The 14,429-nt window shown below is 40.7% G+C and overlaps 1 protein-coding gene across 2 annotated transcripts; it reads right to left on the minus strand.

Moving 5' to 3' along the window:
* Positions 1-405: 405 nt before the first annotated feature.
* Positions 406-14,360, minus strand: LOC114138230 (E3 ubiquitin-protein ligase TRIM8-like). 2 transcript variants are annotated; one of them, XM_028007365.1, is made up of 7 exons: positions 14,046-14,360; positions 11,956-12,559; positions 5,109-5,204; positions 3,673-3,906; positions 3,527-3,558; positions 1,707-1,822; positions 406-1,628 (listed from the first exon to the last, which is right to left on the minus strand). In XM_028007365.1, the coding sequence occupies exons 1-7, from the start codon at positions 14,057-14,059 to the stop codon at positions 988-990; spliced, it is 1,737 nt and encodes a 578-aa protein (XP_027863166.1). In that variant the 5' UTR covers positions 14,060-14,360; the 3' UTR covers positions 406-987. The 2 variants fall into 2 exon arrangements, with proteins under 2 accessions (XP_027863166.1, XP_027863167.1); XM_028007366.1 differs by having other exon boundaries at positions 14,042-14,360.
* Between the last annotated feature and the right edge of the window lie 69 nt (positions 14,361-14,429).

The raw sequence follows: 14,429 nt of genomic DNA on the forward strand, positions 1-14,429 counted from the left end.
CATCATATAAGGAAAATCATCAATGTTTAAACAAAGCAAAGCAATCCAAGGTCACCACACTACCACTACCATGCTTGTTAATTTTACAAAAAGAAGGTGTTTAGTGAACTAATGCAGTAATAAAACAAATACAAAACCAAAAAATGTAGCCAATAAGAATAATTTATATATACGTAACTCGGTGGAGTTACTTTTTTCACATAGAACCAGGTTCCTTTAGATGGATTTTTTTTTCTTAACGAATTAAATCATAATTTTGTATTAACTATTTAAAGGTTATCATTGTCTGATGTTAAAATTTATCTGATGATCTGAAATATCTAGTGTGGCAAAAAGCAAAACATAAACGAAAGCAGGCAAATACTTTTTCAAGCACTGTATTTTCCCCACTTTAAACCACAGCAGGACGGCAATGTTTAATGCAAAAACAATGAGACTGGAAAAAACCTTAAAGATTCCTTTAGAGGGTTTTGATCTGCTTATTTATTCAACATCTTTCACATACTTTGGTTTATTCATATTCTTCTATAAAAAATACATGAAAAAACTGACAAGCATTTGGAGTCCAGTGTTTTGTTTTGTTTTTCCTCAAGCCACATTGACATCCGTCTGCATGGAGACGTTTCCCTGCTCACTTTCAGATGCAAGCAGGAAATAATCAAGAGCTAAGGAGTCGCAAGTACATTAAGAGTGGAGTTAACAGTCTTTTTTTAGGCACTGACGTCCCACAGCAGGACTCGTGATGAAGAACATGTCACTTCCTCATTTGCTGCTTGGATGGAGTTTAAGACTAAAAAAAATTAACATCAGCACTTACAATGAAGTTGAAAAAGAAACTAGCTGCAAACTTACAACGGGTTCAGGAGTTACTAGTGTTACTGGGATAAACGGGCTACAATGATTTGCAGAAGTGTTGTCGAACAAATATTAAAATCGTATCCTAAAAGGGGTTCTGATACAGTAACAGAACCAAAAGCTGATTCTGATTTATTTGGTCCCGTAATGCTTGGTTGAAGATTGGCCGTACAGGCCGTAGAAGTCAGGGTGCCTGGAGGTTTGCGACGCATCCATCAGGCCCCTGACGGGAAAATGCTGCAAGGGCTGACTCGCAGGAAGTGGGGCGTGCGGGGGGAACCCCTGAGAGGGGAAGGTATCCGCCCCCGGGTACGGAGGCTGGGCGCGGGAAGCCGGTGCTCTGGAGCAGCAACAGTTATTCAGGGTGCACATCAGCACTTTCCTGCTCTCGTACATGGATTGTTGCGACGCTCCTCCACTGGGGAAGTGGGACGATGGGAAAAGGTTTCCTGAGTGGTGGCTAGAGCTTGACCCCAGACCCACCATGTGATGCGCCGCCGAGTCAAGGAGGCGACCGGAGGTATGGGGAGCCTGGGGGAGGACCTCGGAGGAATACACAGAGGAGGAACGGTGGCTTTGCTCCGTCAGGAAGGGCTTTTTGCTGCTGTAGATTAAATGCGAAGGATCCTGGGAAGAGGAGTTTTCTGAGTTACTCTCCAGGAAGGCCATGCTGTATTTCCTCTTCTGCAGGCCTGAACTCATTCCCAGCTGAGAACCAGCATGGCTGCTGTGAGACTGGATGATCTCAAGAATGGACGCCTCATTAAACGGCTCTGAAAAAGTTAAACAGGCAAACTTTTAATAGGTTACACTCGTCTATTCATTAGCTACTTGATGCTTCTCCTGCCTACCTTCGAGCATTTGTCGCAGGTTCTTCTCTCTCACCGAGAGGTCAGATAAAAAATGATGAGAGTTGAGCTGGCCTACTCTCAGGGCAGGGATGGCCCCACTTAGATGTGAGTCTAACCTGGAAGAAAAACACCCAAATAAAAACCACAACTGACAACAATGTGGATAAACCTGCAGGAATTCCTAGTTGGGGCACACTTCAACTATTATCCACATACAAAGTGTTCCATTTAGGATCATTTAGGTAAGTAAATGGTTAACTCCACAAGATTAAAGGTGATGTAATTCATTAACACTCTGTACCTTTACCTCTATGAGGCCAGCATTAGCAGTACAGAGTCCCACACAGAACAGCATAACCAATGCAAAGTGGATGAGCCAGATTTAATAAAGAGCTGGTTCCTGTGCATCTACACCACAGGTGTCAAACTCAAGGCCAGGGGGCCAAATCTGACCTGCCGAAGCTTTTTATGTGGCCCTCTAGGCTACAAATTATATCAATAAGTCCTTCCAGTTTTTCAGAAATCTGCAAAACTTACACAAAATCAACAAATCTCCACATTTTGTTCTGATTTTACTGCAAATTTTCTCAAAATTGGTCAAAAACATGGAATCTGTAATTGATACGGTGAGTGAAAAAAAGTCACATTAAATATCATAATTAGCGCAAATATTGTAAACATTTCCTACAAACATTTCTAAATTAGCACCTCAAAATCTGCAACTTTGCAAAAAACACTAAAACAACCACAAAATTCTGGAGGAACAGCTATTTATTGATACTATGACCGTTTAATTGGTTTTATTGATATATTCTGGTACAACCGGCACTTTAAGAACATCCAGATTTTTGATATGACCCAAAATGAAAATGAGTCTGACACCCCTGACCTACACAGTCATTAAAACAATGAACAATTGTTCATATACTATCAAATTCACCTGCACTATTGCATAAGGAGTTACATCTGGTAACACAGAGAAAGTAAAACACAATCTGATCATTTTTATTTTATTTTTAAATGAAACTTTAAGCTGCTCCCATTCACTTCTGCGCATGGTAATTTGGGCAGAATTTGCACAGAAGTGAAGCGATAAACCAGGCTTGCCATGGAGTATTATTAAATTCCTGGGTGGGTTGCTGGGGTTTTAGGTGACCAAGTTGCTGCTTTCAGATATGTTTTCTGACTACTTCTTTTGTGTACATGTCGGCATATGAATTTTCACCTTCTGAGCTGAAGCGGGAGTTCAGAAGGATAATCTGATGCCATCACTCATTTAGCCATGTGGTGCAATGGGTGTTCCACATGTCAGCTTTGGCTGTGTTTCTTCCACACTCTATATTTCTCCATTTGGACAGGGATTTTACTATAACTATTGAGAGCTCCAAGTCCAAACACAAAACAAGTGTAAAGATCATAATATATGCTTTTCAAAGTAATCCAAGAAAAAATGTACCTACTGGCAACTTGTAACAATTTTTAATGCTTCCTACATTCAGAATGATCTCATTTCTGCTTTGCAGCACACTGAACACTACTCTGTTGTTGCAGACCTTTCTCTGTATGCAGCTGTTTAAAGCCCCTCAGCTTGGATGCAAGCAATGATTTTTATATCTAAAGTTCACTGCCAAAGGAAGAAGTCAATAGTTGGCTCAGCTGAAGTAACATACTAAATATAGTGCTGCTTTTCAATTACTCAATGAATCACATGTAACTGTCAAAGGCTCCCTCTTACTTTACAGTTACCAAGATACAAACATTTTCTTATGTTTTATCACATTTTAGATTGGAAGTAAACAAAAAAAAAACTGGTTTCCTACCTATCCATCAGCAGCTGGTAAGGTTTGGTGTTCTGAAAAAAACAAAATAAATAAATAAAAAAAATCACAAAGGTCATTAAAGCCCAAAACATGTTAAAATATCAACAATATAAAAAAAAAACGAAAGGAGAAGTTTTGATTTGTACCTTCATGAAGTTTAAACTCTCTGTTCTTTGACAGAAGGACTGAACCGAGCTCAGGAGCTTCTCTGACTCCTGCCGCTTCTCGTTGAGCTGCAGGACCTGCTGCGAGTTCTTCCTCACATACATGGTGTAAGTCCTCTCCAGCATCTGCACAGTCTCCGCTTGGTTTGCCTCAAGCAGCGCATACATCCTCTGATACTGAGCTCGGACACGCTCCTTCAGCTCGCACACAGCCTCCTGTGAGGAAAGGCATTTGTAAACAAGCGCACATGCTAACAAAGCCCAGCATTTACTTTGTCGATGGGCATTTTACCAAATAAACGCAAACAACTTCTGGAACTTTTGGAAAGTTTTTTTTTTTTTGAAGAAACAGTAAAGAAAAAAAAAGGAACTCAGCTGCTACAAGCTTCCTGTATTCTCAGAAGTGAATTAGGCAAATGTTTTACAAAATATATTTTCCTTCATGCAGAAGCTATTGTAGATGTGCATTTATTTGTAGCATGAATCAACTTTTATTTTTATGTTTTAGCATCAAACACTTTTTGCTCCCTTTATTACCTAGACAAAATTTGCAAAATGCAAATTCTGGCATCCCAGGATGAAGTTGAGTCATTCTGTTTAATATTTTATTGAAATAGTCATAAGGTACAATAGTGAATGTTTGTTATATGAGGCAGTTCTTTTGTCCAGTGAAATGAATAAGGTGTTTAAAAGACCTTAAAAGCATCAATTGGCTTGAGCTGAGATAAATGTTGAGGGTAAAAGTCTAACGTCTGTGAATTTATCAGACATCATAGAATAAAGTTTCCCTTTAGCTCATTGGCTGCATCGCATTACATCACTTTGTTGTCTAAAAATCAACTCCCTATTGGCTGCATAAACAGTGTGTGAAGTAGAAATATGACTTGTAGATAGCAACTGTCTCTCTTCATTGCTGTAGTTTAGGTCTTTAATAGTTAATAGTTGTTACCCAGTATTATTCTACAATATCTGCTCATTTTTGAATAAATAATAATCCTCAAAATTAATACAAATCCACTCTTTTTTTTTAAAGGCTTTATTGGCTCTAGTGGCCTTTATTTGATAGCAAATTGACAGGAAAGTGGGTAATGAGAGAAGAGGGAGGACATGCGGCAAAGGTCAACAGGCCAGGAATCGAACCTGTGACGGCTGCGTTGAGGACTAAGGCCTCCATATGTGGGTTGTGGTTAACCCCTGCGCCATCACAGCACCCAAAATCCATACACTAATACTAATACTAACCGATACACTATCTGACTGATTTGACTTTAACAACTGGAGCTGTTTGAGATATGGACATTTTGAAGCAGAGGCAAAAGGTAAGGTTGCTTTTACAAAGCACACAAAATTTGACCCCAAAGCCATCGATCTGATTTTAGCCCAGTCTAAGTTTCTGTGCGGTGCGTGCTGTACTTCACCTTCAGAAGGGTTTTATCTGAGTCCAGCTTGCTGAGCTGCTCATCGATGTTCTGAACACGACAATCCAGTCTGTCTTGCTGCCTCATTAGCATGGCCTGTGGAGAGAGAGAGACACGGATCAGAGTCAAAGCACAACAGGATGCACTAGAAACACAAAGACAATGATATATAGAGACTCTGCGCCCTGACCTCAGCAAACCTCAGATAACCATGACTTCCTCCACAACCCCGATTAGTCAGGGGAAACAGCTGCCCGCGGTAGGCACGTGCAATTACCCATTAGGAGAGAAGCAGCAAAGGCAAACACGACTGCACAAATCTAATTCTGATTGCTCCAAGGTTTGTGAGGGACCCTGTAACGATAAATGTAGCCCATTGTTGCAATCAGTCGACCTCCTTTCTCTTCAGGGCAAAATCAAAAAGAGCTACAGGAGCCAAAGGCCAGTGAGAGAGCTAGTAAACATAATCCTCCTCTATTTACAGCAGGAGATAGAAATCAATCTGCAGACACCAGCCGACATCAGAGCAAGAGCAGAGGGCAGGTATGCTTTTTAATGAGCCGTTTCTGCATGGCAAAAGGCACCGTGAAACCCTCGCTGTCAAGGCAACAAAGCCTTGCCTATGTATTTATATGTCAGAGATATTTCATACGCAGGGGAGCAAAAGCAGCACCACCTCTATGCTGTTTTATGTTGCTTTATGCGCATTGCTTCCTACAGTTAACACTGGCTTCTGTGTGTATGCATGTCAGGGTTCAACTAAAGAGAGGGTGCAAAAGTGCACAATGCAAAATATGACTTTGAGAATGACGCGTGTAAGACTGAGACTGAAAGCGAGCAAAGAAGGAAAAGGAGAACGAGGACATTCCTTTGACCTCTTGAGGGAGTTTCATGGTTGTTACATTAAGGTATCTGAGCAACAGGACTCTTCAGCTGCTGACAACACTCATACTGAAAGCAGGAGAGGAGCTGATATTTTAACACCACATTACACAGACCAGAGCCAACAGACTTAACTGGTTTCAAACAGCTATTAGAAAAAGACCTATATGGAGTGCTTGTTTACTAAACTATTTGTAAAAAAAAACAACTGGTTTTTGTATCATTTTAAACCGAGAAACTAATCAAAAACACACAAAAATCAAGAAAACAGAAATAAATTAGCTCACTCTGCTCTGTTTTGATATTATTATTATTTGGATTATTTCCAGCTTACTGCTTTAGATTGTTTAATAGAAAAGAAATTTATTTAAAATGTTACCCCAGATTCATTTTAGCTCCATCCCTTCCAAAATGTTAAAGCATTATAGTACAATACAATGCAGCAACCTCCAGTTCTTTCTTCTTCTCTAGTTTCTTGTTTGACTTTGAGGTTGTCCAATATCTTCTGGTGGTCAGAGAAGGAAAACAGTGTAGTATCATCACAAAATGATGCTACACTAAAGTATGTTATCTGTGCGCTTTCGGATCAACATTTCCTATTGTGAAAGTTTTTTCCATCTTCTGTAATCAACATACAACAGCAACAGAGGTGCCTGCTATGATGCAGCCACCTATGTGAACCACAGTTAAAGAGGGATATTCTTTGAGGCATTCATGTTCCCATTTTTGTTTCCCCAAACTTGGTTCTACCTTCTAATGACTTGTTCATGAGGGTCATATTTGTACAGGTGTGGCTTCATGCTAAAGCGGCACAGCACCGTTATAAAGTCTCACAGTTTCATTCGCAGTGTATAGAAAAGAGGTTTTGCATGAACTTTTCAAGCAACTCTGACATTTTCTTTCAGTCTTGTATTTGCCAGTCACCGTAAAATTGATTCAAAAGTCACATATTTCTGTCATCTGAACATAAAAGTCTCAACTATGTGCAGTAGGAGAACTGTACCTTCATCTTCATTAACTGAGATGCTAGAAATCTTTTCTTCTGATAGAAACTGAAGTTGGGTGAAGATTTGCTTTGATTTCTCTCTTATTAACGACCCCTCTAACATTACATTCAGTCAATCATTGGAGCTATTTTTTAATGACCAACGTAGGTCTATTTTCAAATACATTGAGTATCAATCGATGCAGTGTTGACTAATTTTTTGAAACCGATACCACACACAGGAATAGAAAATAATCCTGCATGCAGGACCAGGTCACGTTATTTAAAAGAGATGGTGATAAAGCTGAGCAGTGGAAACAGACAGGCCTATTAAAGTTCTATGAAATATACAGCATAGAGTCCAGCTGGAACATAAATGAGAAATAATGGGATGACAATAATTGCCTCTGAAAATCTGACAATTTCAGAAAGTTAACTTCAGGGTAGATTAAGTTAACTCTGCAACAACTTTGGTTTATAACTAAGCATTTATTATTGTTAGTGATGTACCAACCGATCAGCCAGTAGGTCTATAAATCACTTTGGGCTGCACTGAAAGACACGATGTGGATAAAAGTTGTGCAAACTTAATCAAGCAATTTTCCTTTGATCTGCAGGTCAAATACTGGAAAATAAGGTTCTTGATCGGTTCATCAAATTAATTAGAAATCAAAACTTTCAACTCGTTGGTCTGTAATAAACAACATGCTCTCTGATGAACTTTGTTGCTTCATTGCTCTACATCAAGTTCCAAGTACCTTGTAAAGAAGTGCACAAAAAAATGCCTTTTTCTGACTCTTAACAAAACAACTAATCTTAAACTACTTGGATTGTATTGGAGACAAAAAAAATCCTTATTGGAACATCCCTTGTCAGAAAACAAAACAAGACGTACACAATCTCAACTTTGCTTCTTGCTTACTCAACATGCAGTTTTCGCTAAAAGAAAATACCCCTCTTTTTTGCAAATCATTGAATAAAGGCTCCTACAATTTTCTTTCTACTTATGTAAGACAAATGTAACCAGCTGCTTTTGTCCTGGTCAATTCCAGATTCACAGGGACTAATATAGACTCGTCTCCTTTTTGTATGTATTTTGTATGTCTTCGCTGCTGTCTGCCTAACAAATTGCCCCTTAGAGATGATAAAGTTTACTTGACTTGACATGATGGTCCTGGACCGATACATATTGCATTGTTAGTATAATTATAAACCAAGTTGACCCCTCAGGTCATCAGAAACCCACTCACTCAGTTTGCCCAGGACCAGATCTAAACCAGGAGAAGCAGCATTTAGTTTATATGCTCTTCAGCTCTGAAACAAACTTCCTGAAAACCTGAAATATGCAGCGGCTTTCAACTTTTCCAAATCAAGCCCAAACATATTTTTGTTCCTGCAGCTTTTGATCAAAGAATCCCACTAACAAACTGTTTCACTAATCACAAATGAGTGAATGAAACATGAGATCGAATATGACAATCTTTGCTCTTGGAGTCTAATAACTCCTGGCAGTGATTCTTTTTCTCTAGCAACTCATTTGTTTTAAATTTGCATTTTGACATGTTTTCCTTTTATGCAATGCTTTTCAGTGTTTGCCGTGTAAAAGCAAAGCTGAAATATTTTTCCCATTGCATTGTGTTTTTTTTGAGTTCTCGTTGCACTCTTTGGAAGTGTATATCTGGAGCTATGCTAATATACTTGCCTTGCCCTGTTCGGAGAAATTTTATATAACTTAAAGGTGTAGTTGTTTCTTTCAAAATGGATGAGATCGTATTACACTTTTTTGTTTTGCATTTTTGCACAAGTAGCGTGAAACCGCAGCATTTCTAATCAAGGTGATCATACAGAGAGAGACTCATATCCATATCAGATGACTTAGCCATGAAGGCTCACATGGCACCTTGTCTCTTCCAGTTTTAAGTCACATCTTTTACACAGAATGCTTCAGTGGCTCGGCCTATACGTCGTATTTTCTAAACAGCAGAAAAACTTTGGAACAAATTATTGCTGTACATCACAATCGCTGCTTTTTCTCATTTTTGCCCCTCAGCCATATTTTCAAACCTTTGTCATTTTCCATCCCATTCCCATTTTTAGCTGGCTGTGCTTGAAATGCAACATGGAGGCCGAGGCTATCCAGCAGCATGAAAGCCCACCTTTATCATCCTTAAATCTGCCAATGATCACTTTCCACGCTGTCTTATTTAAGCTTCCCGACACCAGTGGGCTACCAGGAAGCTCATGTTTAAATGAGGAGCCTCGGGCTCAATGAACAGAGAGCCTCTTTCACAATCAACAGACAAATATTCCCCACTTCTGATGTCAGTGCACTGCCCTCAGCATTCTGGGGAACTGACTCACTCCAGCTATGATAGGAGAAAATGCAAACAGCAGAGCCTCCATGAGGGACGGTTTCCTGCTGAGGTGCCTGAGAAAAGCCAAGGTGAGGTTGTGTGGGAGGGGTCCTCCTCCGCTTGTCCCGGGGATAACATTGCTATTATATTACTCTTCCTTTCTCATCTCAAAATTACCAACGAGCATGCGGAAAGTTACTTTTTTTTTTAAAGAAATCTCCTTAGAGAAGCAAAGATAACCAAAGATATGAAGACACTGTTGCTACTTTGGTTTTTTTTTTCCCTCCTCCGTTTGTCCCAAAAGCAACAAGAGTGCTGCCAGGGGAATTTAAAGTGCTTTCACCAAAATAGACCACAGCTCCGTCAAGGAGAAAGACCTCTCAGTAAATACTGATGAGAAGCCACTCCGGGCCTCAAATTACTTTAACAAACGCGCAGCGCAGAAGAAGCCCAATGTTTTGGTTGCTGGAGGAATCAAAGAGGGCGTGAGGGTCTAAGCATGGACAGCGTTAATCTGAGAGAAGCCAGGATGTCTTTTTTTTTCCTCCCTGGGAATATAAGGTTGTGAAAGAACAAAAAAAAAAAAAGATGGGTGGGTGTGTGCATGCAAGTGTGCAGAAAGGGAGAAAAGGGAGAGAGAAAGAGCAGCTGTGGAAAGGGCTGAACAGACAGCTTTTGTCCCAATAATAGCTCAGAACCGGGGAAACATTTTGCACAAGGGACTTGGAATAATTTGGGACTTTTTGATTTACTTTGGAGAAAAAAATAAATTGCTGTAACTTTCCCATTTGGAAATATTTCAGTTACTAAAAGCATCAATGACAAGGCAACGCGGCAGATGTTAAAACATATTTGCTTCGTACTATCTTTCCCTTGCTGGAAAAGTGTTTGTGGGTGGTGGTTTATGACACCTTTCAACATCAGAATTTTAAAATCAGAACAAGCTGCTATAAGACAGTACTTACACCCCTTCAACAGTTTCAAGAATCTTAGTGGGGTTTTGTTTGCTAGAGCATCACAAAGTAACACAATTGTAAAATAGAAAGAAAATATATATGGTCTTAAAGTTGCCAAATAAAATTTTGAAGTGTCACTTTAACTAGGCCATTCTAACACGTAAACCATGACATTGTAGTTTTAGCTGATGAGCTTCAGGTGTAGTTTCAAGTCTTTTGCAGCTTCTAACAGGTTTTCTCCAACTAGTGTTCTGTACTCAGCTGCATCCATATTTCCTGCTGAAGAAAAACATATGCACAGCATGATGCTGCCATCACTGTGTTTCAGAGGGAGGATGGTGCTCTCAGAGTGATATGCAATTTCAGTTTGCTACCACATGTAGCATTCTGAATATTTAAGCACTTAGAAATGCATTAATATTAAAAATTGGGCCGATATCGATAGCCAACATTAATACTGCTGCTGTGGCTGATAACAGGTCTACGTTTTCCTCCACTTTAGACACCATGTAAAAGTGACCACACCGCCTGCTTCCCTGCTCCAGTTAAACACCCCATAATCAGTTTTGCATCACTAGCTCCATCACATGACCGAACAAATACCACATGACCAACCTTCAGCCCATCCTAAAACACACACACAAATGGCAACAAAGGCCAGGGCTCTCTTGAAAAACAGATTTTCAATCTCGATAAAACATACCTGGTTGCATAAAAGAAACAAACAAATGACAACAAGATGAAAATAAACATCGGTTTTTAATATCGAAATGGTTTTACTTATTGGACTAATACCGATACGATAAGAAATGACTAACATCGACGATACCAGTGTTGATGCATACTTATCATACAAACCTAATAAAAGCCTGCAGCACTTTTCAGATTGTATTTATAAAAAAAAAAAAAACTTTTTTTTTTTTTTTACTTCTACTTCACAACTTTGCACTGATTTGTGTTGGTCTATCGCTCAACATAAATGTTTTTGTCTTGTAACCAGACAAAACGTGGAAAAATTCAAGGGGTTGTAAATACTTTTCCAACACACTGTATCCCGGCTGCGACTGGCTGATTTATGTGAGAAACATTCCTCCATGCACCTCCCATCCTAAGGTCAACCCTGCCAAGACAAATCATAACTCATTTGTTAACAGTTTGCTGCCAGATGATCGCTTTCTGCAGCATCTGTTTCCCACCTTTCTGTGTCTCTCCTTTCAAAAACGTCTCGCCTGGGTTCAGCTGAGACCCCATGAGGGGAGATGAAACGCTAAATTATCGGAAGCGTTATTCATATTAAGCCGTTTTAAATCAAGGCGGCTGGTATTAACCAACACACGAGGATCTGCCCCCCCGCTGCACAGGGGTCGTCACTTCCGGTGGGTGCCGACTACATCACAGCACTTACCCGAGGGCGCAGTGCTGCTAATGCAAAGGCGTGAACCTCCTCGATGGGCGGTGTGATCAAGGTTAAAAGCTGTGAGTATACATTTGTGTGTGTGTGTGAGTACTTTTATCTGCTTAGAGGCACACTTTCCCCCCTTTCAAATCAGATTAAAAGACGACATAAAGAGAAAATATACTTTTGCCAGTAAAACTAGAAGAAATATTTCCTGCACCGACATGTTTTCTCCATCTTAGAGTGTACCACTGTAAGTAGGTGTGACTTATACCTGCATTTGTACGCGTTGTGTGTTCACATCGCACACTGTGTGTCTTTGGTTCGTGCAGTGGGAGATGTAGCAGAAGGGGCACAGAGCCACCTGCTCTTCCTCACAGTGGAGCAGCCTGTATTCCTCATGAGTGGGACACGTCCAGGCACTCAGCTCTTCGATGTCTACTAACAGGTGTCCCGGCGCCGGGCACGGCTGCTGCAGGTGCGTCTGGACGTGGGTCTGGCAGCAAGGCTCCTTGCAACGCAGGCACACTTTCCTCACGGGCAACGGGGGGCCTCGTCTGCAGAGGACACAGTGCAGCACAGCGGGGGCTTTCTCTGCATTCAGAGCGTTAAACCGCTTAACTATGTTGGCGAGTTTAAAGTTCTTCTCCAGCGCTGGCTTCTGGTCATAGTCGTGGTTGCACTCAGGACAGCGGACCGCCGCGCTTTCCTTGGCCCAGGCCTCAGAGATGCAACCTTTGCAGAAGTTGTGCTTGCATGGCAACTGGATTGGCTCATCAAAGACATTCAGACATATAGGGCAGAGAAGCTCCTCCTCGAAGCAGTTTTTCCAGCTTGCATCCATAGCTTTGGTGGAGATCCAAACTGATGGTGCACAGCTGGGAGGGGGAAAAAAAAAAAAAGAGTAGCAGAATGATTTAATTTCCAGAAGATCACATGGAAAGATAAGAAAAACTTATTAATTGTCAGGTAGCATCTAGTGTTACGATAGTAAAACAACAGTGAAGGGCCATAAGAAGTGGTAAACACCAAAGACCACATGACTTTAAAATAGGACAGCAAGTCTGAGTTTATTAAAACTTTTATTCATTCTTAAAAAATGTTGTGTCCTTTTTAGCATTACACTTGTAATCATCTCTACAAGCTTTACTGTTCACAGAGTACTGTTTCCAAACATATTAGTAAAAAGTTCAGTGGAAGAAAAAAAACTAGCAGAAAAAGCAACACTATCTTCTAAGCCACTATCTTCAGAAGAACCCAATCAAGACACTGGGTGGGCGGGGGCGGAGATTTACAAAGTATGAACAGCACAGCCATCTACAACAAAATTTTAAAGCATATCATATTTTATCTGGTTATCAGCCTTTTGGAAATGCAGATTTCATTTTCCAGCTGGACTTGGCACCTGTCTATACTGCTAAATCCTACAAGACCTGATTTAATGATGACAATAGCAATACTCCTGAACTGCCAGTTAACTTAATTGAACTACATACAACAGAGAGATCTATGAATTATCAGGGAGAATGTGAGAGATACCCACTAAACCAAGCAGGTGAGCTAAAAACCCCACAGTTCCTTAACACTTTAGCAGAGACACAGGCTGATCGCCTACATTCAACGCTGCAGTGACGCTGTAATTCATGCAAAAGAAAACCCAACCAAGTGTTAAATGCAGACACACTAATGCATTGACATAATTTTCAGTAGGCTGAAATTTCTGTATTAAAATACCTTCTTAAATGGCTCTGAAGAAAAATTCTAATTTTCTAAAAAAAAAAAGATCATTTTGCATTTGCTGTAAGCCACACTCATCTAAACTGACAAGAATAAACACATAAAAAAAATGTATTGCTCCGTGAAGAGTTTCAATTTTTCACTGAATTACAAGAATAAATTTACGTTTTGTTGTGATGCACCTGTACGCGACAGAAAAACATAATAAAACTCCTAAAACTCTGTTTCTTGCTCGGATTTGGTGGGCCACCCCAAAATTATTAAAGGCCCCCATCTGGCCAGTCCGACTGAAAACTTTCTGGAGGCGCCCCTGGGCACAACAGGAGCAAGCAGGTACACAGATGTCATGTTTTGAAGCACCGGAAGAGAAACAACATGATTTTAGACTGAACTTCATAAACCCTACATATGAATCTGAGTGCGATCTGATCTTTTCACCAACAGGGCCACACACGCTGTGGCGTTTAAAAGCGAGTGACAACTTGCTGCTGAGAATTTGACTCCTCTCCGGTTGTTACACTAAGCTACGCTGACATTTTAATTACACGCTGTAATTTGCCACTAAATGGGCTTTAAAGCAGAATATATAATGAGTATATTTCTACGGAAGAGAACGACGTTACCAACTATTTATTGTCCATGTCGTCGGCAGACTCCGGTGCTCCTAGAATAAAGCCGAGGAGCTTGTCATCCAGCCCGCGATGAAACCCAGCTCTCTCCGGTTAGATTACAGCCGTCTGTCCGACGCAGCAGCCCCGACGCCGGGCTTTTAGGACATTCCCAGCTGCTTCTGTCGACTGTTTCGCTTTCCCGTCAACTCTCTGAGTAAGGTTTTACTGTAAGCAGAGGCAGACGGTGACTGGTCGGAAGAGAGCACGGTGCTTTCACACCGACTCCAACCCCCAGCTCCGACACACCGTGACCCGTCACAGAGTTGACACACAGACGGGGAGGAGCCGAGAGGAGGAAGGGAAGGCGAGGCGAGCAAAGGAGCGGACACAGCAAACTCTA

The sequence above is a fragment of the Xiphophorus couchianus genome, chromosome 22, assembly GCF_001444195.1.
Source record: "Xiphophorus couchianus chromosome 22, X_couchianus-1.0, whole genome shotgun sequence".
Classification (NCBI taxonomy): Eukaryota; Metazoa; Chordata; class Actinopteri; order Cyprinodontiformes; family Poeciliidae; genus Xiphophorus; species Xiphophorus couchianus.